We start from the raw sequence: 27,876 nt of genomic DNA, 5'->3' as shown, positions 1-27,876 counted from the left end.
ATGAGCAACTCGAATGATGTATATAATGATATAGAAATGACTGAATGATATATAACTCAAGAATCTGAGGCCCAAACATTGCATAAAAAAGGATTTAATTTATATATGTATCGATTCACACCTAAGGAAGCCTTAATTTTTAAGTTTTAGCACGAAACCGAAAGCTTGCCCCACACTGATTTCCCCCACTTTAAGGGCACATGTTAAAAACCTGGTACATACTATTACTAAGTCTAACATACTATTCCAGATAAAAAACCGCATTGTCTATGAATCATTTCCAAAACTAGTGACACATTATAACTTAAAGATCAACAAACATACATAACATAAAAAATTATCGTCCACTAAACGTTTCAGGATTTTCGACATCTCTGTCGTATGAGGAAGGACTCCCATATGATGATGTAGCAACATGGCTCGATGGGGGGCGTCGACCAGGATTCAATATCATCTGATTCTGATTTGCTCTAGCATGCCTTCGTCTCCTCCACCTCAGGATCTCCACGGTAATGGAGCTTCCACTCATCGATACACCAAACCCCGCAAACGTTGCAAGAAGGATTGATAGGACCGCTTGCACATGAACCTATAAATTTCAACGCAAAACAAATCTAAGATAAATTTATGTGTTCTTCCCTTTTTTTCTTTTTTTTTTTTTTTTCATCTTTAGAAGTCCAAGAATCGATGAACACATGAGTGGTGTGGAGAAAAGGAATATTTACCATGTTGTATAGGATATGAGCAAAGAGAACCACAAGGGCGAATTGGATCGATGCATAAACCCAAATGAATCCTCTTTTCACTATAATCGAAAACATAACATGACCCCATGTTATTATGAATAACATTATATTAGCCTTTCTTAGAGCGTAAAGAGTCGTGCACTTGGCGCTAAACAAACCCCATGTTTCAATCGCTATGTTACATAGACATTCACACTCCATTCAAGAGTATCATGATAGTGTTTGCACTGAAGAAGTTGTGTTTTCATATTACTTAGGCAGCCTTGTTTTTATATCAAGATCACAAGTTAAATTTGTCTTGAATTTGAGAAATGAATTTGGAAAAAATAAATCCAAAATGACTCAGACAGTTGATGATTTAAAGAATCTTGGTTGGTTCAAAAGATAACAGAAATTGAGGGATTTGAAATTCATCGATTTGAAAACTAGGCAAAGAGGTTGAATGGGTCTTGTAGTCACTTAAATCTACCAAATCCTTCTATCCAAATTCATGATAGTGTTTTCTAATAAAATCTAAACTAAAGCTTACCCATAGTTGAAGAGGTCATGGATGAGAGTAGGCCAAGCACACAAGAAAATGGAAGTGAAATGGCAATTGCACCACTGCCCATTTTTCCTACCTGCATGTGACAAAATATGAGTGGAACTAATCAAAGTTGAGCCCGAGATGATGATTGTATAGTACTCGATATATCTTACCAAAAGCTGTTCAAGAAAACAGAAGTAGGCAAGCATGCTAACAATGGCAAGAATCGGCACTTCCTGCCAAACCCTGTATCAGAGGAATTGATTAGCCAAGTAAAAGAAAAACACATGATGATCAATTGGATATAGTACTGCGGCATTTGAAAAAATATTGTGAAAAACGAACATGAAACACACTCGCCTGTATCCATTGATCTCCATATGCCCGAAATTATGTGTGGGGGTATTATGATCCACAGAGCTTTGAATACGTAGAAGCGTGACAGGAAGATTCCGAACTTCTTGTTTGCAAACATCGCATGTCTTGTTACCCTTAATTCCAAACCATTTTAATGCACATTCCTGATGAGCCAAAGCAAGTTCACCTTTGCAGCTGCATTCCATCTTAAGGGTTTCTCCTCCTTCACATAGTTCAACAAAGCAAATTCGACAAACAGCTTCATCTTCGGGTATATCTTCACCATTGGCTTCATTATTTTCTGCAAGTCCGAGCAAACTTTATTATAGTGTCTCAATTCATCTTCTGAGTAAAAGAGATGTAGAAAAGATCCAAGACATCGAAATTTTTAAAAGAAGTTGATCACATGATTCTAGCATACAAAAATTTAATGGGATCCTGATTCAGAAATATTTCCGTCTTCCAAAAAAAGCACCCTGATTATAAATGGAAAAATATAACAAATACCATTATCCACTGTTGCAGCTATTGACACTTCAGGATCTCCATCTATCACTCTAGGAGTTGAGGGAATCACACGAAAGAATGAATCCTTTGCTCGAATGCCTTTCTCTTTGTCAATGACTGGGACCGAAAGTGATCGGGACATGTGTCGCGTGTTATTTGTCTAAAATAAATACATAAACCACAATGAACCGTTAGGCTCCTAAAACCGAAGTCTTTTTTCTAGAACTTACATATCACCAGCTAAAAAGAGTAGATATGCTTTTTATTGACTTAGATTCTGTGAGAATGAGGTAAAGAAATTTCGAATAGCTCACGTTATTTAGATGATTGTCGATGCTTCCACCATGAGCACCATCTGGATTGGAATCCCTAGTTACAGGCAAGGACGACATCCTCTTTATTCTAGGCGTAAAAATTTTTGAGAGTGACCATGATCGTGACATCGAGGGCTTATCTTGGGTAACAACGGGAGGAAAAACAGAGTCAACAGTTGTAGCTTTCTCTATATCTGAATTGGTATCTCGATATTTGAAACTTAACTTGGTCAAGAGATTTCTAATGGATGATTTGGCGCGAGTTGAGGAAGGTCCAGGTGACTCATTAAATCTCAAATCTGAAGGGCTTGGTGATAAAAAGAAGTTAACTCTTCTTGGGGTGGGGGTTGGAGTGGGAGGCATCTTCATTCGGACAAATTCTTGATCAGAAACCTTGGGTATCTCCAAGAAAAGGTTTGGCTTTTTCCAATGCTTGTTGTAGTTTGATGTTTCTGCAGTCATTTCCAATGTTTTTTCTGTCTGAAATATTTGATTGTTAGTTGTTTCAAACGCAAAAAGGCTTCATGAATGAACTACTAACAAAATCGGTTTCGAACATACTCGTGCAGCAAAAAACTAGCACTGCATGTGCATAAGAGTTGACATCCATGTTGCTAAGATTAAACACTACAAAGGTTTATATATATCAACCTACAGAATGTGTGTATATTCATGTGAATTCAAAAGAACCACCTGCCTACGCATGGTATATTTATACATAATTAATTATATAATCATAAATATAATCACAAAAGCATGATTTCATCCCCTCTAAATTTCTAAATTCTTCAAGCTTTAGTTTCACATGATGCAAAATCTTGGATATAACTTTGATCTTATAACATAAAAAAGATCTAGAGCCAAAAATTGTTCTAACAAATCATAGAACTTGCCCACATAAAGCAAGCCCAATCTGCATTACAAATGAACTCAGAACTATGAAGGTTTCTGCATTTAATAGTCCAATTTAACCAGTCACCACCCTTTGATCACAAGATCAAACTTCTGCTACAAAGTAATTGAAGTTCTTGACATGAAAAATCACATAAAGCTAAAAGCCGAACCAAATAAAAGTAAAGATTGAACTTTTCCTGAAATGGGATTGAATTAAAAACCAATCATTACACCCAATCAAACACAAAATCGCGATTCTAACATCACTACTTGAATTCCATCATCAAATAAAATTTCACACAAAAATTCAATACTCATACCTGAGGAACCGAAACAAATTCTTGCCTTTGACACGCACTACTCCCATCATGCATCTGCTCGCCCTTCTTCTCTCCACTAGTTTTCATGTTCTCACCAAAGAAGAACAATCCCACAAAACGTGTTGGCGCAAGATAAATGACAAAAAAAAAAAGAAGAAGAAGAAGATGGGTGGGAATTAAACCTTAAAACTTTCTTGAAATGAGTGCCGAAGAAGTAGTAAATTGTGTCGGAATTTATGAAGTCAGAAACGGTTGATATTTACACAGAAGAGGGCGACAATTGGGTAATATTTTAGTGCATTAATTGAACCAAAAAAGGCATGAAGGAAGATGATCTGGGGAGTGGAGGTGGTTCAATGGCTGCCCGCTCAGTGGAGGCTAGGGAGCTAGCTAGCTAGTGCTGGTGGGCCGGGCAAGCCACCTTCTTCAATTCTATTATATTATCATCATCATTCATCTTATAGTTAATAATTTGAGTTTTTTACTTTTAATCAAATAAATAAACTTTCCAGTTTTTCTAGTGGAACGTACACCTCAAATACTGCAAGTGTAGTACAAGGACAAGAATTATTACTGGGTATCCGAAGTCGGGTAAGGTCGATGTTGGTATATGAGCACGATTTATATGTTATATTCAACGGTTCATATGTATTGAACAAGACTCGAAGTTCACGTACTAAACGTGCATGCAATCTATGTGAAGTGAAGTTATAACATCACAATGTTTATAATTTATATACCCCATATATGTAATATATACTTAACAGAAATGGTTCTTTATATTAAAAATAATAATAAAATACATACATACATATATATATATATTAGCTAGCTTAATTGCTCTGGAAAGTTGAAAGTTTGCATGGGGCATGGCATCATCCTTAAAGCTTGCAAGAAAAGCAATGGAATACAAAGTGAAATTTGGTTGCATGAAAAGCAATGGAAAGCAAGAATTTCGATCCAGATTTGTTACGCAAGTTTCGAGTAGCTTATTAACGTGGCATGGTTAGATACTTAGATATACATGATCCGGTTCGACTTCGAGTCCTCGGTTTTTTTTTTTTTAAAAAAAGATTATGGTTTTATTTTATTTTGATACCAACTAAAAGAGTGTAAATAAAAATGTGATTTGTTTGGATAAATCACATGATTCCCATCCAAGTTAAGGGGACCATATAGAGATTCGACACATGTTCGTGGTCCAATGTGTACATCACTTTTCTTGGTTTTCTAGGTTTCACTCACATCTATAAACGTTTCCTTAAACCATTTTGTTTTTTCCAATTTTGAATATTTTCTCATCTTTATATGCTAATATTGTTCGAATTTTTGGGTAATTAAGTCTTCCCATATCCCACCAAATTATGATCAGAGACTTAATTCCTAAATTATGTTATTATTATTTTACAAATTTAATTTCGATACGTATTATATTTCATCTATATATATATATATATATATAGTAGAAAACGAGAGCACTTATTTGTGCAAGAAACAAGAGATCAACTAAGGAGAGCATATTTGAGCTTGGGAAGGGGAAAAAACCAATGAATATGATATTATAATTAGTCATATCAATTATGAAATAATTTTTTGGTATATAGTTTAAAATTCAATCAAGAAAAAGGTGAACGTGTGACACGATTTTAAAGGGCCCGCATTCAAGAATGTTGGGGCATTTTTTAATTATTGAGGCACGAATTAAGCCAAGTGGGATTGGAATAAGTTAATTATTGAGTAGGCTTGGATAATTATGGTGTCAAAATCACACCAAGCTAATTTGTCCTCCTAAATTTCGTTTCACTAGTAATATCAAAGAATGGTGAGCTATATAGGACCCAAATCATATCGGAAATCCTAAAGAGAGATTTTTTTTTTCTTCCATTTTTAATTGTACGTGGGTAGTGACTAGTGATGTCTTGCCTACATTTGCCTTTTTCTCCTTTTCTTTTGGTATTATTTAATAAAATAAAATCTTTAGGATTTGGGGAAATTAATTGCATAGAAAATCTTAGGACATGATCTTATTTTTGCATAGAAGATAAATAAACCCGCAATTGTTAGGTTCGTCTTTAATTTTCGATAACACAGTTGATTCAACATATTATTTTTTTGATTAAAATTATTGTAACATTTATCACGTGAACAATTTAAAACGAAAATATATAGAAATGAAATATTACAAATACCATTTTTATTAATGCTAGCTAGTGGTGGGATATAACTGGAGATTATTGTATATCATGAAAATTTCATCATATATATAAAATAGTAGACTTTTTCCAACTAAGCAGCGATTTGGAACCAATTGGTAGGTATAATATTTGAATATATGATTTTGAACCTCAACTTTTGCTTTCTTATTAGCTTTTTCTCAAACATAATTAGATGCTTACACTTGCTGACATAAAAAATGAAAAAAGTGCTCACAACTTCGCTTTAAATATGAACCGATGTTTATCAATTGATCGATACTTATCTAAATGACCAATTACCGACCATATATACATATGTATATGAATCTCGTCACTATTTTAAAGATGTTGCGACCATATGTTTATTCCAGCATTTTTAGGACACATTTCATGCCCAAGTGTCGAATATTGTTTGTTTTATCACTTGGTTCGATTCAAAACAAACGTCATTTTACCAACTTTTCATGTGTTAGATGTTAGATATAATCACATAGCCGTATTTATATATCAATCAATCAATATATATAAAAAAATATGGTTGGTTATAATTTGTGATAAAGGTTGGTTTTTACTACTAATCAAGTGATCATTAAAATGTTTGAAGTCCCAAAACATTGTTATACTATGGAAAAAATTTCATTTTATTCTAAAGATAACATTTTAAGTGTGCATTTAAAGTGGAATATTTCTCCTCATTATGAATTATGAGATCCACCGTAAAAACATGAATCACACATTTTTTGGTAAATATTCACCTTTGAATGTATTCTTATAACAATAGCCTTAAAATAACGTCTCAATCTCTCGTTTTTTGTGTGAATCTATGCTCCGACTTAATTAAGTGATCTTCCTCGTATCCAGAACACTGTTACAAATGACTTCTAGGTAATTATCACTTCATAAACAATCATTATCTGATCGGATTCAGCAAGCACAGATGGTTTCACTGTTTAAATCTTGTTTTATTTCGGTTTCTAGAATATATTACCGAAGATTCATCCATACTACGTAATAAGATACATGAATTAATTAGACTGTATTGTTATTGCCCATGTTATTGATTAAATCAATGCTGTAGATTAGAAATCAGAAACCTTTTCTTTTTTTTTTGGATAAAAAATATTGTTTCTAGCTACATTTGAACTAGAAATTTGATATATATTTTCCTCCTAAATATAAAATAAAAACCAATGTAAATACTTGATATAAAAGCTTATTCCACCAATTTGTCTCACCAGCAAATCCTTGATCCAATGTCAAAATGTAGCAGCTTTTCCTAAACACACTTTAACAACCAAAGTTTACAGAATAGGACATTTCTGAGTAGATTTAGCTAGAGCTAAAACTATTCCAAAAATAAGAATTCTTAAATAAATTTTGGAGTTGCAACCCAAAAAACAACAATCCCCACACACTGAAAAATTGGGAATCAAAAGCATCAACAAACACTATGATCTCCCTATCGACTAAAAGCTCTCCCTAACCTCATCTGCATTCTAGCCACCAACTCCTATAAGCATCCCTATTCAATTTATGTATACTTTTCCAATTGTCAAAGTGACGAATATTTGTATTACCAATTCCTTCAGTGCAGCAACGCTTGTTTTAGCATCTGTCAAGTTCAAGCATGAACTTCGCGCTCTGCAGACACTCCTGTCTCAAGATTGTTGCGCTTACACCAACATAAGTACTCGAGAATCAGCCCATCTCCTCTCACGACCCACTCGTGCTGGGCAACATCCTCTAGAGTCATACGTTGTGTGGGATCTGAAGAATAAAATCAAATAATTGGGGAAACAAAAAGAAGTAATGCACGCGCGGAAAAAGAAAATTTACCATCATTTTGCAATGCACTCAATCAGTAAATCATATACTATATAACATGATACACTATATCTTAAATTTGTAAAATACCTCGCACGCCATTAAAATAATTCTATATATATGATCATATGATGAAACTTCACTGACCAATAAATTTTTACATGACATGACATCTATTAACAATTATTTCATTCACAAAATTCTCCATTCATAAATTACATTCATAAATTACTTTTTCCTGGTCAAGTGTCGGGTCCATCCACCTACTTCTTTAATTTCTGATGTATTAAACTATGATTTAAGTTGATGAAATCTTTACATTAAATTTTTTTTTTTACTTTTTCCAAAACACATATCCATAAATACTGAAAATGAAACCAACAAATGCCGGACCTTTGCAAAGAAGGCCCTCAAGCAGATTCTTCAAGAGAGGGTTCATATCGTCCGGGAGTAACAATGGGTTATTTACTATCTGACATGAGCAAAATCGGTTAAATGGACATGAAACTTTAGGAAAGATGGAAGAATTGTGAGATTGTGACTTGACTCCGCATACCTTGTCATACGTGTCTTGTAAAGTCTCTCCTAGAAAAGGGTAATTACCCATAACCATACAGTACAAAGTTACTCCAACTGCCCATGTATCAGCAGCTTTTCCACGATAGGTTGTACCTAAACAACACTCTGGTGCAGTAAATACTGGAGTTCCAGGAGACCGACGAAGCTCATCGTGATCACCCTAATGCAAAAGGTTAGAGGCATAGTGGTGAAAAGAACTACCATATAAGTAGACAAAGATTACTCGATGTGAATTTTTCAAAAGTAGTCCATTTGGATCCTCACATACATTTTTCGGTTGACCACCTCATATGCCGACAATAAAAAATACAACCATTAAAACACACATACCAACAAAAGATTTTTAGATAGATCCCATGGGTAATTCACAAGTAAAATATTTATACTTCATGCTGAAATCTACCACCGATAATTTCTTACCTCAAAAACCTGGCTGACGCTGAAATCCCCGATCTTAACAGTGCCAGAACCAGTAATTAATAAGTTATCAGGTTTGATATCCCCATGCACTATATTCTGTCATTATTAGCAAACAACATTCTAAGTTAATTTCCAGCTTTTTTTTATTCGTAAATAGTAAAATTAGATATTTTTTCAGATGGCAAAAAAAATACATTCTAGAAAAGAGAAAATGGACAGAAAATCTCTGAAAATTTCCATGTCTGAACATCGTACATGGGCATGAAGATACATCAAACCAGAAACAATGTCACGCAAGTACTTCCTAGCAGTGTCTTCTCCTAAGCTACCCGCAGGACCAGTATCCTCGCAGACCCATTTGCCTTCCACATATTCGAGAACTGAACAACAGTAGTTTTATAGTCACATAAACAACAATTATCGACTGATAAGGTAGAAAGGAGGAATAGTATAGAGTACCCATATAAAAGTGATCTGTTGTGGGGTCATCGATAACCTCAATGAGATTGACAATATTTGGATGACCCAATACTTTCATGATTAAAACCTGAAAACACAGAAATTCATTTATTTGGTAAACGGTGAAAGCATCGATGATAACCAGAAAATCACCAGGAGCATTTCTGAGAAGTTAGGCTTTTAGAATTCACTTGTCAGCTATTTTCACGTTCCAATCCTTTGTATTGAATGTCTAAGCGCAGTGGTTTGTTTGTTTGTATAAGGGAGGGCTTGATCCTTCTCCCTTGTATGTTTTTTTTTACTGTTTTACATAAAAGCATGCCATGCTTGGTCTTTTTTTTTTTATTTTTAATATAGGTAGGAAAAACAGCCAAATAAAGCATAATCAAATTCGGAAAAGGCTTAAGGTATAAATGGGACAATCCAACAGGGATTTGCAAGTGCTATTCATAAGAGTCATAATATTAAAACACTAAAATGAATATGTTTGTGTATGAGCGACAGTATGATCAATAACAGGTGATTAAAAGATGGAAATGCAATTTTGGCAAACAATTTTTCATCGGAAACAAATATTTTGCAAACAATTCTATATTATAACAACAATAAAATATAAAAATGGAGGATCAAGCAATGCTGGCGCCCTTCAGTTGATCTTAAAAGAAATTTATATATAAATGGCTTTCGAAGACTTTACAAGCGGTGGGGTGCAAAATAAAAGCAAATAATATTAATAATAATAATTACGACGATAAAGGTTCCACGGAATGAATGTAAATACTAGTAACATACCCCAAAAGATGACATACAAAATGAAATACTCAAGTACCTCACGGAGAACATCAGTCATCGCAGTTTCTGAGGGTCCAACTCTCAGCTTTAACAAATGAGACTTGTGAAAGACCTGTGTTGAGAAAATGAGAATTGCTGGCAGGCATCACATAAGGCTATCATTTGAAAATCAATAAATCATTTATGACAAAAAGATAGTGTTGCTCTTCTGTAACTGACTCGTTAACAATAAATATAAGAACGTTATTTTATCATCCAGATACCTCTTGACTTCTAGAGCGCTATAATTTACCCCGACATAAAGCCAAATAAAGTGCTACGTTGATCAACATATTTGAGCGCATTCATATTTGAATTATAAGATCACCTCGCAATTAATTATGTGCAAAGAAGGTGACAGATCAGAGCGAGGAAAATTTTTTGTTACCGAAAAGAAGGTTTAGACGAGATTTTATATGAATTAAGAGATTGCAGATGTAAATAGCTAAGATTTGAGCAAGACAGAAAAAAGACATTACCTTTATTGCATAGTGTTTTCCATCCAAACGGCTTCGATAGAGATTCTACACATTCAAGGCCCCAAATTACATGTGATATCTCATACAAGAAACCCAGAAAGGCATGTATCTATAACATTCAGACTCACCACTTTTCCATAGCTGCCAGCGCCTATTTTGCTTTCACGGACATATTCATTAACCATCTTATTTTCGTTTTCATCCTGCATTTATACAAGTTAAATACTAGCAGGATTACTAACCAATACTGAATACAAGACTACTACCATCAAAGTAAATCTCCTTTAATCCATATAAAAAACGTAGATAATTATAATAAAAGATGCAGACAAGAGCAATCAAATTCTTCCAACAAACAAATGCCCATTAAATTTCAGCAAACACGAAGCATTCACATTGTTTTCCTAAGAAGCTCTAAGATGCTATACTTAATTGTGACTCAGTAAATTTTTTATAATATCCATCAAAAACACACTTAATGGCGGCCGGTGCCTCTTTAGATTGATTTTGGAGAATAAACTTTGTCATCACCCAGGAGCCGAAAAAAGCACCAAAAAACAAATAAAATTGCAGGAGCAGGGAGAGAGTCAGAAATTCAGAAGGCAATTTGAAAATTTAAAATCCTCTCATTTTTGTCAAGGTTTGCTTGGCACCGCATGAAGCAAATATTGTAGAGTGATAGCCCACAACAGCTTAGAAGATTATTATTTGCAAGTACTAGTGAGGAATAAAAATAACAATAGATGTGCTGTAGCTAACCTCTGAACGAAGGACACTACGAGTTTCTTTAACGGGGATCTCTCTGCAAACAAGTCCACTCTGCATCCGGTGCATGAGAATTTCCTCTGATCGTTTTGTAGGACTTTGGAAATCAGATTCACCCCCATTCCCCATATCAGTCATGTCGCCATCATAAGAATCATCTTCTTCATCGCCTGTCTCTTCATCCAACAAGAACTCCTGGGAAGTGTCATTGGATAACCTCCTACTGGGTCGGATAACCTTCTTGGGTTTTTTTGCAAAGGCGAAACCAAAACACTCACAGCAACCCATTTTCTGTTACTTAGCTCAACTAAATTATCCTAAACGTTACAAAACTAGAAGTCCCAACTGAGAAATTGCAATGCACAACCAGCTACAAGCTTGATCCCACAAACCTGAAGAAAAAATAACAAATTCAAAATTAAGACCACAGCTGCATTTATCAAACATGAAAACAGAGGGTTCATTCAACAAGCAATAAAAAGATACATGGCCACAGCTGCAGCGGTACATTATGACCAGTAAATGCAAATGGAATTACTCCATTTTAATCTATTCCAGCAGACCATGACATATCACAAAACATACTGAGATATATCCGGTATTCCAAATTTGAATTAAAGTTAATTACTACCTGTTCTCCAAGGAAAACACACAACTTGGGCTTTACAATCAAATGCACGATTCTTTTGGATGCCATTCAGAAAAATGCATGAAACAATTGATCCAATAGATCCCCGCATAATTCAATGCCAACATATCGAACCCTCTGTTTTCAGTTTGATAAATGCAACAATATGCTAAGGAGGATGTATCAGTGCGGACCAAGCCTTCAATTTCCTGCTCGTCCAAAACAACTATTCCTTCGCCTTTCGCAACCACAAATCAGACAATAGAAAACAACAAAACCAATTGAGTATTTTCTTAAATCAAGATGGCGATATTACAACTTCAACAAACGAGAAAATAATGTAATTTCTCAATCAGGTCCATTTAAATTTTGTTCCCATTCGAAGAAATGGCAAATGAGTTGCATCCATAAGATATAGCAAATGAATCTAAAAGATTTTGACGACGACTCCAATCAACAGAAGCCTAAACTCACAAGAATTTACTTACCTTACCAACCCTGAGATCAGGATAACGACTAACGAAGACAATAATAAATCCCTCGCTTCAGAAATCAACAAACGATCCGGGTCTCAAAAACCCATAAAAATAACTCCAAGAAATCATTAACCAAATGATAAGAACAACGGAGAAGCAGGTGGGATCTCCACTTAAATCCCAATTCCAAGGCAAGCCCTTTTCTTTAAATTCAGCTAACAAAAGACGAGGGAACTCAGGAAAGAATTGACAATAAAAAAAATGATTCCCGAGTTGCAATTCCAACTCCAATGAATGGAACTATGGACGGGTCTCAGGTGTTTGGTTAGATTTGCGAAGAAGCCGATGTTTCGATGAGATTCTGCTCCCCTTCTGCCGAACAATGCAATTATTAGGTCCAATTGATGGAGTTTCACACAAATATGCACACACATCACTGGAAATGGAGATGGGGCCGCGTGGCGATGGCAAAATGTCGAGGCGGGTTTGGGTCCCTCGTTTGGATTCTACTTTTGTGTTCGATGGGAAACCCCGTGTCTTTCCCAATTATTTCGCTCATACATGCCACCTATCCATTGCTCTTTCAAAAATCAAATGTCATTTTCAATATCAATATAGCCCCCCCTAGACATGTAAATTATCCGCAACTCCTAGCTTATTTGATATCGAGATAGATTGATATCGAAAATCGCGTGATACTATCTTATGGATCAATTTTGTGATACGAAACTTTTGTTTAGGTCATCTATAAAAAATGAAATATGATTAACATGTCTCACAAATAAAGATATGTGAAAATATCTTACAATATTCCTACTCATTAATGTGAGTGTTCTTCATTATTTAAAGAAAAACAAATATTAAATTTCATAGATAACAATGTTACTTGAAATGGTTGCATCCATGTGTTGCAAATTGTTGTATCCATGTACCATAGGTTTGAGTCGTTTGACTAGTGTACACGTATTGAACGATAAATAATGTACATATGTTCAGATTGTTATGTTATCTAGACGATGAGTAAGTATGCCTTTTTTTTCCTTGTGAAACCCCTCTCATGCTTATATGAGGAAAACAACTATATAGAAAAGCAAAGGTAGAGTAATTTATGTAGTGATTATACAGGGTCATTCAGATCTGAAGACCATTCTATAATTCTTTTCAATGTTGATCTAACTAGAGATATATATGCCATCACGTTTTCATTTCTTTTCTCAATTAATGGCCTAACTTGCAACATTTTGTCAAATCATTATTTTTTACTTGGATGATATCAGTACTCCTGCTACGGTGCTATTTATAGAGTCGCGTGTATTTTTTACATGAGTCCATATATTTGTTGTTCTAAGGTAGCGCTAATTAAGGACACTATTCATATAATAGCGTGAACAAAATCTCCAATCTAGTTAGTTCCAAGTAGTTTCTTTTTTAAAAAACAAAAAAATAAATATATTCAAAATATTTAGATTTGTTTCAAGGCTACCAAAACAAGGTAAATTTTACAATTCCTTGTATCCTTCATAATTCTTAAGCTGATGGAGAGAATATGGAACGGTTAAAACGAAATAGGGTCGGGTTCGAATGATTATTTTGACGGATCGAAAACCAATCTAGCTTACTTATTTTATATATGTGGTGAGGTGGGTCGAGAGATTGTCTAATTTGTTTTAACAATTGTAGGAGATATATGTACGAATGGATAATTATTTGGTGGAGCATATTTTTAAACCATAATTTTATTTTTCTTATTCATCCTAAATTGGAGATCTTAATATCAAATGAGCTTAACGTCATCAGCCATTACATTTTTGCACATTCAGGGACTTCGACCACTGCATCTTCTAACACAAATATTGGTGCAACCAGCTGGACAAAGCCACCATCTCATTTTCTTAAATGCAACGTGGATGCGGCGATTTTCACAAATCCTCTGAGAATGGGCTTTGGGAGTATGATCAGAGATGATTCTGGCACAGTTGTAATCCTCCGAGAATATACATTTAACTTCTTTTGGTAAAGTCTTTATAATCTCATAATTTTTTCTCACACGTTTAGCTTTAATACATATAATTTGTTCTTAAATTTGTTTTTCAGAAAAAAAGAAAAAATTATTATCAAGAATTTTAAGAACAAAATATACACAATATATATAATATTCATATGATCATGTTACATTTATACATAAAATATGTGCATAGTGACTAGTGTTTTAATTATATATGTTTTAATCCAAAAATGTCCAACCCGGTTTCCGAATCAGATTAACCCAAACCAACCCAATTTATTTTTTTTAAAATAATTAAATTAAATTCAAAACACATAATAATAATAATAATAATAATAATAATAATAATAGTAAATATTTTAATTTAAACACATAATAACAAAATCTCACTGATTTAAATTTAAAAGTCTAATTGTAGAAAATTTAAATTATATTTGCTATACAAAATAAACCATTATTAAAAAAATCAAGCATTTACAAATTAAATATTATATAATGAAAATTTATGATATCAATATACAATAAATTTTGCTTCAAACATACGATATATTAAAATGTAGCCAATAATTTAAATCAATAAATAAAAAATAATTCAAAAAAAATTGAGGTCATATTTGGTCAAAACGTGTTGACCTGAACTCGACACAACTCTATTAATTTTTTTTTAATCGGATTCCAATTCCCAATTTGACCCGAGCTCGAAAACCCTCAACCCTAACCCCATTTTTTTTTCTAGTCGAATTTATTTTTGACACCCCAAATCATAGTGTATATAAACGAACGTTCAATTTCACTCGGGGTCAATTTTTTTGGGCTAATTCTATTGACACCCCTAATTATAGTGTATGCACACGCATATATAGTCTGTCTAAAATATCAGTATCAATGAAAATTTTAATTCAAGAAACATAATTCGTGATTCTGAAAGTTTAATGTGTAGATATTTTATTCACATGCCTTAAATACATTCTAAAATTATTGAAATATTCAATTCAAAATATAAGTGGGAGAAAGATAAGATGGGGATAATTTTTTACTTGCTTCTTGGAAGGAAAACTGTGAATAAACAAAAGGCAAGCCATGTCCAAATTAGAAATGGAAGAAGTTACAACATGAAATCTAACATTATTTTTGTCATAATCTTACTCATCTAGATTCCTGACCACACCTGAAACAGTTCCTCAAGAACAACTTCAACAGGGCCAGTATTACATGTAACAGCCTCAAGTATGAACTAACTCTAAATTTGAGAAATGAAAATTTTCATCCCCAGCTCCTGCTGAGATGCATGCTTCGATTGTATCCGGGAACCCGACGCGACTCAACTACACGAAGCTTCTACCACTAAGCTCTTTGTAACATTTGCACAAGGGTCGCCAAAAGTATTCACAGAGACCTCAAAACTGCATTTTGCCTTCCCCATGCAGGCCTGCAAAAAGAGTTTGTAATCTCAAGTGAGCAAAAGGGATTTTGATGATAAGGTGGTGTCAAAAAACAAGGAGGACCAACCCGATGGACGATTCGCCTAGCACGTTTGCTCCTGCATCGACCATGTATGAAGCTACCGCATGCTCCGTGAGGATTACCGAAGCTAACGAATTGGAGCTCTGATATGACTTGATTAGGGGAGGGGCATTGGAGAGAAAGGGTCGGTTTCACATTGGTGCTGCCTCGTGAGTGGTCAGAGACAGAGCTCCACATATCTAATGGGATGGGGTAATTTTCTGAAACTTTTGAACATATATGTCCTGTTTCTCTAGTTCCAAAAGATATAGCGGTTGGATCGCCTCCGGCTTCTTCCAATAGCACCAGGACGTTCCCAAACGGTTTAAGCCATGATCGCGGGACGTGGTATCTGCAAGATTAAACAATCTCATTAAGACTGCATGAGTATCAGTCACTGGCTAGACTAAAAAGTTTTAAGTAGAAATGTGTAGTTTCTTGTGACTTACTGCTCTTGAGTTGGCTTTCCACAGTTTTTCAGGCATTTGTTTTGGTCATAGTTTCCTCTGTAGTCGCATGTATCGGTGCATTTACCATTAGGATTAGCAACATTGGACGGCCAATATCGTCCAATGCTCTGCCCGTTTACCCAGGCTTGACCCTTTCCCATTCCTGTAAAGTCTATCACAAATGGACTTGTTCCACCAGGAGCAACAAACAGTGTCTGGGGAAAAAGATTCACTTTGAATCAGAAAGGGGAAATATAGCCAAGAATGGCACTATAGAGAAAGGAGTTTTGAGTTTGCGGAGCAGAGAGAAATGTCATCACCTTGTACCATGTCAAAGGTGTCTTCTTAGGCAAAACAGGCCCGTTAATCCACATCGGTGAACCTCCTCCGGACAGGCCTATTTCTTCCCCTTTCAGACCAATCTGTTTAGCATATTTCCATGTAAGAAAACCTCACCATGATTGCATAATTACTTTTAACTTCATTGAATACTATATATAAAGTTGAAGTCCGCAACCTGATATGTCCAAGATTCTGAGGAAAAATCAATCGTTGAGCCATTACTTGCACCTTTCAACTGCACGCCATTAATTCCAGCTCCCGCTAAATCAAAGAAAGCTCCATAATTCTGGATTAGGCAATACCATACTATTAGAAGATAAATCAACTCATTGATATTGAAAAATAGAGCTCAGAAAGTTGAGACCTTTAGTCCTACTGTCAAACTCAAGATATCTATTTTATTGTTTCCAGGCTCGAGGGACACCGGAACCTCTAGCGAAGCCTTATTGTTGCTGTTGCTGCCTTTTCCACTCCCTACATAACATTCAGTTAATATTTTCATCCGGAAAACTATTGTTGAACCGTGACCTTGAAACATGAAAGAACTTTAGAAGATTTAGATCCTTTTTTATTTGAGTCCCCTTCTCTTTTCGAGTCATCCCTTGGCTGTAAACTATGTCAATGAGTGAGATTCGCATTATGAGCGAGTAATTCGATAACCTGCAAGCTGTCCATTGACAAATGCATATAGGGCATGACCAAGTGAATCAACATGAAGTAGTAACTGAGATCCATCTCGAAGCAAAGGATCGTTCCCATTTATTTGGGTGCTGGGAAACAAGAGAAAGACTTCAAATAACACTCATCTTTCTCAGAAATTGCATTTTTCATGACACAGAATATATATATATGTACCTCATAGAATACCACAAGTAATCGCTTTTATCAGCGGTAGTATTTATCTGCTCCACCAACCCGAGTAATACAAAGGCGCTTTTACTTGAAATGCCCACAGGTTCACGGAACCAACTCCATTGTGAGAGAGGTGGACCAGCAGAAGTGGTACCATTTTGGTTAGATGCAACAGAGTATGTACCGTTTTGTGAAGCTTGATGAATGAACTTTGGTATGGTCGTCGCAGAATTGATCTATCGTTTGAAAAGACATTTATACAAACAACATCATCCAAGATGCTTCATATGAAAGTTGCAAAAAAAAAAGGGGGGGGGGGGGGAAAACGAGTATCATGATTCTATATTCATATTTTTGAACAGAAGGGCTCGTGCCAGGCCAACCTTAGCAGTGTTAAATACTACATTCTGACAGTCAGGTAATATGCTAACGGACCAAGCAGGCAAGTCGTAGGAATCGCCGTTGAAGCTCACGGTCGCGTCTGTTTGGTTACCCAAATTGGCTAGAAAGGCAGCACATTGCCCTGATTCAGTTTTGTAAACCGTGACCTGAGACAGCGGAAATTCCAGATGTTATACCTCAATAAACACTTAACAGAACAAAGCTTTCAAGCAAGAAAATGTCAGCCTTTGTTTTAGGAAATCAATGGATTTGAAAGTTGAAGTTTTACCTCCAAATTCGGGCCAAGAGACGTCGTATTGCCAAACGATTCTACCATTGGCTCTTCACAAAGTTTTATGGCCTCGTGTAGATCTTTTAAGTGACCCCATTTAGGCTGCCTAAGAAGACCTAAGGATGATAAAACCAGAATGAGGGGTTGATTATTTTCCACATAATTTCACATCAAGCCATGAAACTGATTACATTTAAATGCTTTGGTAACAACAAAATCATGTTTGCTATGGTAAAGAATGATTGTATTTATCGTGGCACAATGTAACCAAAGGAAGAGGTATACCAAATTCGTCGATAGGAGCATCATAATCATAGCTGGTAGTAATGAAAGGTCCCCCAGACGTCCTGCCGAAGTTGGTTCCGCCATGGTACTGCAGAAATGAAACTGAAAGTTCTTGAAAAAGTTCTGATGATCACCACTAAAACAATGATGAATACAAAAAGGACCATGTAATAGTTGACTAAGGTTCCATTGAGCTGATAAAATCGCGCAACACCAAAAGCGACATCTTCAGTAGGTCTATATGGAATAGGGTCGCCCCACGAAGTGAACCTGTCATTTTACAACGCGCGATACCTCATAACTTCTGGTATAAACATATACAAAATTACAACGAAAGACGCTACTCAAGGGCTGAAATATTACCATCCACTCCACAACTCCGTCCAAATTTTTGGCTTCTTATCAGAGTTTGGGGTGAATTGGTCACAATAAAAGCCATTGCAAGTGTTTATCTGCAAACAAGAATAAGTATGCATTTATTCGACACATCAAACTGTTGCAACGATAACGAGAATAAGTATGCATTCTATCAATACCAACCAAGATTTCATTAAACAAAGGCAGTGTAAACTCATTGCGAACAGATATTGTGAGTCGGAACCTAAGTTCACAGTTCAAATCTCTGAATGTGTAAAACAGTTGGAAGACAAGATTTCTATCGATGTGCTATACAGTCAGACGGGCCGACTCACCATAGGATCAGGAGCATTATTCTGCTGACACATGACCCAAGGAACCTCTGTGTTCATGGATGTAGCCGTCTGGGCAGCCCATTCTATGTAAGTTTTGGCTTGTGGACCATACTCCCAATCAACATTGCCATACTCATTTTCAATCTGCCATGAAAAAAACTATCATTAAGTTCCTCAAAACAAAAGCATCATCAATACCAGAATGCTGAAATGCCACCACACCTTTCAGAAAAAAGATTCAGAGCTAACAAAAAACATGTCTTTTTTTATACGAATCATTCCTTCTATAATACCTGAGACAAAATAATCGGTCCCCCTTGTGAGGCATACAGCCTTTCTTGCTTCATCATACTCACAATCTTGGTCGTAAATCGCTTCATTTCGGCCTAAAAGGTAAAATAATCATGTCATTCATACGCTAACTTAGTAACCCAATCATAAATACAGGAAACCAATCAATTACCTTGTATGGCTCATTGTCGGTTCTAAGGTGAACACCGGGTATAAAATGCAACCAAATGGGGAATCCACTGTGTTAGAGAAGAAAACTCAGATCAATAAATCATTTGTTAATTAAGTTCATATTAGAAAAAAAAAAATTACCATTTTCATTGGAATGCAAGAAAAATCTGCAAACACAAAAGTTCTAAAAAAATTACATAACAGAGAATATTGTAGTATTTTTTACGTACCCATAATTCCATTCAGCGCATACATAAGGTCCGATTCGGAGATGAACATATAGGCCAGCCTGAGCTACCAACTTTATGAACTTTACTAGATCTTTTCTTCCTGTGAAATCATACTGCAAATATTTCTCTTCACCGATCAGTTCGATATGCTTATATAGCATGTGTTAACTAGATATCATGATGATACAAAAATGGAATCTATCCCATTACTTTGTTGTTCTTATTGAAATATATATATAAGCTTAAATTTGAAAATAATTTTGTATAAAATTTGAGCATAATTTGAAAGATCTGGAAGAATTAACCTGGCCTCGATTTGGTTCATGCAGGTCCCAGAATGCATAAGTTTCTATAATATCTAGTCCTCCATCCTTGGATTTCTGTATCAAATCCGGCCACATCTGCATGCATGCAAATCAAACAAAATTTTATACATTATACAAACACTATTAAATAAAAATTGATCATTTCTGCACACTCACATCAGGAGTACTCCTAGGATAATGAATGGATCCGGAGACCAAAACTCGACGCTTCCCGTCGATCACCAACGCCCGATTATCGTACGTCACGTTCACGGCTGTACAAAGCGACGCCATGCCGGATAACAGAAGAAAGACCAGCAACGGCGCCGCCGGAGATTCGCTTCCCATTGTATATATGGTTTCTAAATTCCAATATGGTCGAAAAATATACGGAGAAAGAGGTCGTGATTTCTTGTTTTCCTACTTTTGTTTGAGTTAGTTGGTGTCATATATATAGTGTGAAACTTGTGCTGTGTTGGCTTTTGTTGAGTGAGTTTCTCTTCGTGTTTGGTTTGGTGCGTTTGATGCATTTTCTGTTTTACTTCTCCGCTGGTCTTGTCGAATTTTGATGCAAAAAATAGTGAAAATTGGAAATTCACACGTATTTAGTTCATTGTTTTTCTAAGATTAGGACAAGCATTCTTTTCTTCTTCTTTTTTTTGCACACTATAAACTTGGGTTTCGGTGATAATAAATTTGAAATTTACCACCTACACGTTTATAAGTTATTTTATGTTAATTATGATAAATTTTTTAAGTTAGTTCTATTATATTTGTCACTTTGCGATTTCAGTCCTTTATATATTCAGATTTCAGTTTTAGTCCGCTATCTTTATTTTTTTGGGCAATTTTAGTCCTTTTTCCGACGTAGCGCTGACGTGACACCAATTCAGTGTTGATTTGGAGCTGACGTATATAGTGTCACGTAAGCATTTTCGAATAAAAAGGACCAAAATTGCCAAAAGTCAAAACATACAGGACTAAAACTGAAATATGAAAACATAGAAGACCAAAATCGCAAAGTGACAAACATACAAGACCAAATTTACAATTTTCCCACAATAAAATTGAAATTCATGGATTTCATCCATGAACCCAAAAGTAACCTTGATATATTTGAAAATCATTCACTCTTAATGTGTATTTTTTTAGTAGAATGAGTATTTTATTTTATGTAGAAAAATATTTTAATACAATATATAACAAATTACAAACATTGTAACGATAATTTAACGGAATAGTGGGCTTAGAATTTTCTCCAACCAAATACCAAATTTTTAATAAAATTATTGAGGTGTTTTAAAAAGATTTTAGGGAAACATGTCAACTATTTTTTAACTGACTTCCTAATTCTATCGTTTTCAATTTGGTAGCCTGCTCTGTGGTCCAAAAAGGCCCAAGAAGAATGGTCCATTAGACGGCCCAATAGTCTAGTATTAACTATTTGTGATTTGTGCTCGTATTTGTAGTTTGGCCCTAAATTGAGAGCGGCGGCGAAAGATGGGGAAGACGGCGGCGCAAGAAAGCCGAAAACTGCTCAAAGAGAAAAGTTCCGGCGCCATTTCCAGCACCAATCAAACTAAAAGCAGAAGCAGGAGTATAAGTATGAATGGCCATGTTAAAGATGAAAAGCCTATGAATGGCCATATTAAGGGCGAAGAGCCTGAGGATCTCGTGGTTCCTTCTTCAAGCACGGACACTGAAAACGGTGACGCTGTGGAATCAAGCGAGGAGGTGGGCGGGAGCGGGGAGAATGGGACAATCGCTTCTGACGAAGATGAGGAAAAAGTACTTGTTGGAAAGATCAATGGCTATATGAGAAAAGGTCAAAAGGAGGAAGTGAAAAATCTGGGCAAAACGAAAAGGAAAAAGGAAGAAGTAGAGGCGGAAGGGAAGAGCGAGGATGCTCTTTATAAATTTCCAATGAATCGCGTTAGTCGGATTATTCGGAGCGAGATTCCTAATGTTCGACTCTCACAGGAGGCGGTTTACGTCATTAACAGAGCTTCGGTATGCCTTTTAATCGATTCCAACCTCTGTTCTTAGAGTTTGAATTGACGTTTTTCTTAATGTTTGGTGCGAAAAAATTGTCTAAAGTTGAATTTTGGGTGATTTTGATGACCTTCATGAAAGGACTGCTCCATCAAAGTGTGTTTTCTGGTTAGACTGTAGAGAATCAATCCATGTTGTGTTATGAGGAGAAAACATCTAGTCCTTTCGATTAACCGGCAATTGGGAACACATGAATTCTTCTGTAAGAATTTATCATGATATTAGTTTCGTTGATAGTTGTAGGTACATGGGCTGCAGATGTGTTGTAATTGTTGGTGGATTCAAGTTAAAAATGACTTTGGCATCCGCATCACACATTTTGCATTCTACTGTAGTTATTCAAAGATGCTTATGCATAACAAAGTTGTATAGATGCATTCTTGTGTGAGATCGGAATCGGATTTTTGCCATTCAAAGTGTAGACTATGGCTAACGTGTGCATTCTCTAATTTCGGTTGAAAATCAAACAGACATTAGGAATCGTTTCTTTTGATATGATGTTCTATTTTTGTAAATTTCTTGCAATACCGTTTCTTACGTCCTATATGCGTCAACTTTGCCATGAAGTTGCATTTGAAACCATTCCTGGAAAGGAGTTCATAAGTGTTAATGATTTAAGAGATTCAACTTATTGAAGGGAATCCCTTTCTTGATTATCCTTTTTCCACAATATATTGCGAAGACCGAAGATATTTTGAATGTGTTTTGCTATGTTGAATTTTTTCCTGGAAATAAGATCGGTATGGACAAGGCATGTAAAAGCTTGAAAAGGATAATTTTTAAAATGTATGCTTGTAGCCCTAGGATCTTGGTGTACACAATGGTGAACATGGTTCCCCAAATGAACTTGGAAAAATGCAGAAATGTCTGGATCAGTTTCTTTTATTGCTATTTTCTGGTAATTTCCTTCATCTTATTGTCCTTGAAATTTGTCTGCTGATTTTTGGTACTGTTAATCTATGTATTTGAGTTCTTTGCCAAAATGTGATGGAATACTTATGATGGTACTTGATAGGATTGCTTCTGATTATAGTTTTTGGTTGACAATATTTGGTAATTGTTCATCATTTGGTAAGGTAATAATTTGTGATTGTAGCAAAACTTAAAGCTTCCATTTAGATTTGATTTTGATTTGAACCTACTGTTTTTTTAAGCTACTGTTTATGACCTATAGTGCTTATCAATTGCAGGAGAAGTTTCTTGAACTGTTCAGCAGGGAGGCTTATGCTTGTGCATTTCTCGATCGCAAAAGTTATATTGCATATGACCATTTATGTAATGCTCCCTCTATAGTTTTGTTAGATATGTTTTAAAGTAATGCGTTCCATGTGGTGTATTTATATCTGAAGTTCAATGTTGCATATGATGTTCATCATTGTATTCACATTTCAACTTTTCATGGCAAAATTCATGATTTAGTATCTATGTTATCAATATTCAGTATGTTTTTTTATTTAGTTATGAAGTTAAAGGATTTAAATTATTGACATTCAAGATTTGAAATGTTAGCTGGGTGTCCCTTTCATTTCTGAAGATCATTTGGAAACTGGCTGTTAATACTGTTTTAGAGTGATAATTTCTTGTTACATTTTCTAGAAGTGACACTAATCATATGATGCTATATCATGTGGGAATGTCTGGTGCATATGGAACATACATATAGACCGCATCATTCTTTATCTGGATTTTGGATATCTCATACATTAAAATGTCTTCTCACATTTTCTGCACAAAGGTTCAAATAAGACCTATTAAAGTTATCAGAACCTATCGAACTTTCACTTTAATCCAGTGTATTGATTTTCTTGTGTAAAATTTGTGCAGCTTCTGTTGTTTCTAAACGAGAGAGATTTGACTTTGTCTCCGGTATTGTGCTTTCCCTTTCTTTATTACAAACTCTTACAAATTAGCAGCATCTCATGTTCTACTTGTTACCCGATCCTTCTTGATTCATTTCCATATCTTGAAACTGTTTTTGCAATTAGATTTCATTCCCGAGAGGGTGAAGGCCGAGGACGCTTTAGCACAGATTTCAGAGTCGGAGAAGTAAATTTGTTGGAATCTCGGTAGCAGAATCTGATACGTGCTTTGTAGGATCTAATTGAACACCTTCCAGCATTGTTTATTCTATGCTTGACATGGTTGTAGAATAGTTCCCAGTGTTAGTTCACATACATATTCTTTAAATTTGTTTCTTCTTTTTCAAGATTAGGTAGGCCCTCATATCTCGTTCTTGCTTATACGTGCTGTATAGTTTAGTTCAATTTCTCTAATACAATGTATAGTCCTCGGAGACTAATCTTTTACATATAACATAATAGAATGTATTAGCATTAATAGAATGTTTGCATATGCTTGTTTTGATGAATTTTTGAACATGGGAAATACCTCGAAAACAATTTGCTTTGTGTTCAAGTAATTTTAATTTTTAATAACGAAAATAGAATATCAAACTTTTTACTACACTGATCAGTAATTTGATTGGGATTGGTTTAGGTTTAATGTTCCTGTGCTGTATCATTTATTTATTTACACGATTTGACCCCACCCTTCAATCAAAGTTAACCTCCAACCCAAATTGATTGAATCAAATCATATAATTTGTGTGAGAGATGTCCATTTTAAAAGGTGGGAGAAGGAATCGCATTAACATCAGACACAAAATTGAAACTGTATGCTGGCATAATCATTAAAGAAAACTTAACTCTGAAGCCTGCCTCAACCAAATTACATTTAAAGCCATTATCTGTACAACTAAAGGAAAGAAAACAATCATGCATTTGAACCCCTGATAATGTCCTCTATTCCCTGCAATTCTAAGCAATCCCATGTTATGTCTACTCTCTCTCCCTGTCCTTTGTACTGATACAAATTAAGTTAAAAATACTAAAATATTGTTCTAAATTAAAAATTTTCAAGTGGATGCATGAAGAATTAGCATTTTTTTATATATATATAAAAAGATCATTCTAAAATCTAAGTTATATGCAATGGACCAATGCAATTGAACCACAATAGATGCTAATAATTTCAATTGTAATCGATACTTCAACCTCTCACCAACCATGTTGGGCACGGTCCACCTCATTTTTGTAACTAAAAATTGCCAACTAAAATGCCACTTCACCAAACTATCCCATTCCCATAAAAACCCTACTCTCCCTTCTCTTCAAATTCACACCACCTTTCTAATCTCTCCAATATTCTACAAACAAAAATGGCCAAAAACATCTCTTTGATCTCTCTCCCATATATTCCATTTTTTCTACTTATGATCCTCCAATGCACCAAAACCTTAGCTCAGCCACCGGCCACCGCTCCCGTTGGTCCGACCAACATAACCAAAATCCTCGAAAAAGGCGGCCAGTTCGCCATATTCATCCGTCTCCTACAAACCACACAACTAGGAGAACAAATCGATACCCAACTCAACAACTCCAACCAGGGTTTAACGGTCTTTGCTCCGACCGATAACGCCTTTTCGAACCTCAAACCGGGCACTCTCAACACTTTAACCAATCAAGATAAGGTGGCACTGACCCAGTTTCATGTCCTGCCAACTTTCCTGTCCCTGTCACAGTTCCAAACTGTAAGCAATCCACTGAGAACTCAGGCCGGGGACACCAGAAACGGGGAGTTCCCGTTGAACGTCACGACTTCCGGCAACCAGGTTAACATTTCCACCGGTGTCACCGATGCAACATTGGGGAACACCGTGTATACGGATAATCAGCTGGCGGTGTATCAGGTGGACAAGGTTCTTCTCCCTTTGAGCATCTTCGGCCCGCCTTCTCCTGCTCCCGCGCCCGTGGCGGGGGGTACGGAGAAGAAAAAAGCGTCCGGTAGCCCTTCGGCTGCCGCTACCGATTCTCCGGCTGATTCTTCGTGGGCAACTGGTGATGCTGTGCATGGCGCGGTGGCCTTTGGAGCTGCGTTATTTGGAATATTTTACTTGTGACGAATTTAAGGCGCTCTTGCTGTTCGAGTGTATGAGCCCAATTTTCCGATGATATGATTTGGTTTGGGTTTTGATTCAAATGTGAAGTGATGGGCCGAGTTGAGGCCCAGTTTAAATTTCCGTGATCATGGGGACAAAAGTTAAATTTAAATTTTGTAACATCGAGTCAATTTTCTCCACTATTTTTTTTCCCCAATTTAATTGTTTTCTTTTTGGGTTTTATGTACTTACGATTTGTGTATTATGAGATTATTATGTTTATTAAGGGATTTGTTTGAAATAATCGAAATGTCTGCTTAGTTGTTTGAAGCTCCTAATAAATGTTGATGAGAATATTGCTTTATTATAAAGTTGGGATAATATAAGATATACTCTTTGGTACCGTTTGGTTTGAGTAATGAGATAAATAATATATGGATAAGTAATGTATTGTAATAAAAAATAAATAAGAAATTATAGTTAATATAATATTGAATTTGATTGATTGATTATAGTATATTTGATTTGATTGATTAAATATTATATTAAAAAAATAAATTATTATTTTATTCTTTTAAAAATAAATAAAATATAAAATAATATTATTTATAAGGTTGGGTCAGTACATATTATACGACGAGTAAAAAGTTATTGAATGATCAGTTTTTCGATCCGTTAAAAAGTAGAGTTCAACCTATCTTATGAGCATTACTCCAATGATAGATCTAATGTCTTATGATTTGTCACGTAAAAAATGTATCATTAATTACGCCTATGTGTAGATATACGAACCATTGGATATATGATTTGGTTATTACCCTTAGTGTAAGATCTCATTAAGTATGAACATTTATTAGAAATATATCTTTATTTAACCAGCACCCTATTTTAAGTAAAGAGCTATTATTATATACTGTTAAAAAGTCTATATTTCAAATTTGTTAAAATATGCTGGGATGAGGCATTTGGGCTTAATGGCAATGTTGCCATTTTCAGCCCAATACAGATACTGCTTCGTCAGGTAGATATATAGTATTTAAATAACAATTCCAAAATCTTCTATAGTTCTTTGCTACTTTTATTCAGAACGTTGCTTGAACATTCGCTAGCCATCATTTGGGTGCATTAAAATGGAGTTAAGAGGAAAAAATTGATTCAATAAAAAAAATTTCGTTTAGTTACGCCATTCACAAGCAATAAAATCAGTATTTTGGTAATGTACATTTTACATACAATATTAAATTAATAATAATAATAAAATTGAAGGAGTTAAGAATGGTTTTAGGGACACGGAGTTCATATATTCAAATTGATCAATCTAAAACCTTAAACCTTCTTTCTTTCTTTCTTTTCTTTTTTTTTTTTTTTTGCTTATGACAATTGAACTTGGGCACGCTATCTTTCGGATCGCAATGGATAAAACTCGCGAGCTGACATGTACGTAGCTTCTAACGCCTTATATTTGATGTGTTATATTTAGTACTACTGTACATTGTGTGAGAGTGTACTATATACAATGATGATATTTGGATAAAAGTGATATGTTTCACATAAAGCTGCAGCGGAAAGTTTACATGCATATTTTTTTTAAAAAAAAATTAACTATGAGTTCTGGATCAATTTTTTGAACTTTAAATATTGGATACATTCAGATATATATAGATCAAAAGAAATAATTATATACTTTTATTATTTGGCTCCTATTAGTTATTATAGATCCTAAAAGACAATCTAAATTAGTAAATTCGCCATCTAGACTTTCCACATAT

At 35.1% G+C, this 27,876-nt stretch overlaps 5 protein-coding genes across 9 annotated transcripts; 2 read left to right on the top strand and 3 right to left on the bottom strand.

Moving 5' to 3' along the window:
- Window positions 1-98: 98 nt before the first annotated feature.
- On the bottom strand, window positions 99-4,082 carry LOC140883056 (uncharacterized). 4 transcript variants are annotated; one of them, XM_073289359.1, is made up of 9 exons: window positions 3,847-4,082; window positions 3,665-3,754; window positions 2,451-2,930; window positions 2,137-2,296; window positions 1,633-1,930; window positions 1,446-1,518; window positions 1,276-1,366; window positions 726-805; window positions 99-589 (listed from the first exon to the last, which is right to left on the bottom strand). In XM_073289359.1, the coding sequence occupies exons 2-9, from the start codon at window positions 3,749-3,751 to the stop codon at window positions 338-340; spliced, it is 1,521 nt and encodes a 506-aa protein (XP_073145460.1). In that variant the 5' UTR covers window positions 3,752-3,754; window positions 3,847-4,082; the 3' UTR covers window positions 99-337. The 4 variants fall into 4 exon arrangements, with proteins under 4 accessions (XP_073145460.1, XP_073145461.1, XP_073145459.1 ...); XM_073289360.1 differs by having other exon boundaries at window positions 3,665-3,740; XM_073289358.1 differs by having other exon boundaries at window positions 3,665-4,082.
- A 3,028-nt stretch (window positions 4,083-7,110) lies between these two features.
- Window positions 7,111-12,871, bottom strand: LOC140877952 (serine/threonine-protein kinase GRIK2). 2 transcript variants are annotated; one of them, XM_073281551.1, is made up of 12 exons: window positions 12,333-12,871; window positions 11,848-12,082; window positions 11,211-11,608; window positions 10,580-10,654; window positions 10,452-10,496; window positions 9,971-10,045; window positions 9,142-9,229; window positions 8,938-9,062; window positions 8,683-8,778; window positions 8,240-8,422; window positions 8,077-8,155; window positions 7,111-7,626 (listed from the first exon to the last, which is right to left on the bottom strand). In XM_073281551.1, exons 3-12 carry the CDS (start codon window positions 11,502-11,504, stop codon window positions 7,481-7,483), a joined length of 1,206 nt encoding a protein of 401 aa, XP_073137652.1. In that variant the 5' UTR covers window positions 11,505-11,608; window positions 11,848-12,082; window positions 12,333-12,871; the 3' UTR covers window positions 7,111-7,480. The 2 variants fall into 2 exon arrangements, with proteins under 2 accessions (XP_073137652.1, XP_073137654.1); XM_073281553.1 differs by lacking the exon at window positions 11,848-12,082.
- Window positions 12,872-15,367: 2,496 nt separating this feature from the next.
- Window positions 15,368-20,521, bottom strand: LOC140877951 (beta-galactosidase 8-like). Its single transcript, XM_073281550.1, has 19 exons — window positions 20,296-20,521; window positions 20,119-20,214; window positions 19,814-19,926; window positions 19,585-19,651; window positions 19,415-19,507; window positions 19,122-19,265; window positions 18,793-18,881; window positions 18,594-18,699; window positions 18,430-18,517; window positions 18,142-18,260; window positions 17,855-18,019; window positions 17,475-17,707; window positions 17,280-17,389; window positions 16,984-17,093; window positions 16,795-16,905; window positions 16,598-16,699; window positions 16,278-16,492; window positions 15,835-16,180; window positions 15,368-15,754 (listed from the first exon to the last, which is right to left on the bottom strand). The coding sequence occupies exons 1-19, from the start codon at window positions 20,464-20,466 to the stop codon at window positions 15,647-15,649; spliced, it is 2,586 nt and encodes an 861-aa protein (XP_073137651.1). The 5' UTR covers window positions 20,467-20,521; the 3' UTR covers window positions 15,368-15,646.
- A 1,078-nt stretch (window positions 20,522-21,599) lies between these two features.
- LOC140883250 (uncharacterized) lies at window positions 21,600-24,502 on the top strand. Its single transcript, XM_073289642.1, has 4 exons — window positions 21,600-22,128; window positions 23,361-23,445; window positions 23,995-24,036; window positions 24,156-24,502. The coding sequence occupies exons 1-4, from the start codon at window positions 21,619-21,621 to the stop codon at window positions 24,218-24,220; spliced, it is 702 nt and encodes a 233-aa protein (XP_073145743.1). The 5' UTR covers window positions 21,600-21,618; the 3' UTR covers window positions 24,221-24,502.
- Window positions 24,503-25,366: 864 nt separating this feature from the next.
- Window positions 25,367-26,407, top strand: LOC140884039 (fasciclin-like arabinogalactan protein 11). Its single transcript, XM_073290706.1, has one exon. It carries the CDS (start codon window positions 25,388-25,390, stop codon window positions 26,126-26,128), a length of 741 nt encoding a protein of 246 aa, XP_073146807.1. The 5' UTR covers window positions 25,367-25,387; the 3' UTR covers window positions 26,129-26,407.
- Window positions 26,408-27,876: the final 1,469 nt, after the last annotated feature.

Source organism: Henckelia pumila, chromosome 2 (genome assembly GCF_033568475.1).
Source record: "Henckelia pumila isolate YLH828 chromosome 2, ASM3356847v2, whole genome shotgun sequence".
NCBI classification, from domain to species: domain Eukaryota; kingdom Viridiplantae; phylum Streptophyta; class Magnoliopsida; order Lamiales; family Gesneriaceae; genus Henckelia; species Henckelia pumila.
This window is presented reverse-complemented; position numbering and strand designations above follow the sequence as displayed.

Coding starts and splice junctions, on each gene's coding strand:
- LOC140884039 (XM_073290706.1), top strand. CDS start 25,388: ATGGCCAAAAACATCTCTTTGATCTCTCTCCCATATATTCCATTTTTT.
- LOC140883250 (XM_073289642.1), top strand. CDS start 21,619: ATGGGGAAGACGGCGGCGCAAGAAAGCCGAAAACTGCTCAAAGAGAAA. Junction 23,446..23,994: donor TATTGCATATGACCATTTAT/GTAATGCTCCCT, acceptor AAATTTGTGCAG/CTTCTGTTGTTTCTAAACGA. Junction 24,037..24,155: donor GAGATTTGACTTTGTCTCCG/GTATTGTGCTTT, acceptor TTTTGCAATTAG/ATTTCATTCCCGAGAGGGTG.
- LOC140877951 (XM_073281550.1), bottom strand. CDS start 20,466: ATGGGAAGCGAATCTCCGGCGGCGCCGTTGCTGGTCTTTCTTCTGTTA. Junction 19,508..19,584: donor CCGACAATGAGCCATACAAG/GTAATTGATTGG, acceptor TTTACCTTTTAG/GCCGAAATGAAGCGATTTAC. Junction 16,493..16,597: donor CACCTTTGACATGGTACAAG/GTGATGACATTT, acceptor CTTTTTCCCCAG/ACACTGTTTGTTGCTCCTGG.
- LOC140883056 (XM_073289358.1), bottom strand. CDS start 3,751: ATGAAAACTAGTGGAGAGAAGAAGGGCGAGCAGATGCATGATGGGAGT. Junction 2,931..3,664: donor AATTTGTTTCGGTTCCTCAG/GTATGAGTATTG, acceptor CAAATATTTCAG/ACAGAAAAAACATTGGAAAT. Junction 590..725: donor CTCATATCCTATACAACATG/GTAAATATTCCT, acceptor TGAAATTTATAG/GTTCATGTGCAAGCGGTCCT.
- LOC140877952 (XM_073281551.1), bottom strand. CDS start 11,504: ATGGGTTGCTGTGAGTGTTTTGGTTTCGCCTTTGCAAAAAAACCCAAG. Junction 10,497..10,579: donor CTGGCAGCTATGGAAAAGTG/GTGAGTCTGAAT, acceptor TTGAATGTGTAG/AATCTCTATCGAAGCCGTTT. Junction 8,423..8,682: donor GCGTCAGCCAGGTTTTTGAG/GTAAGAAATTAT, acceptor CTTTTGCATTAG/GGTGATCACGATGAGCTTCG.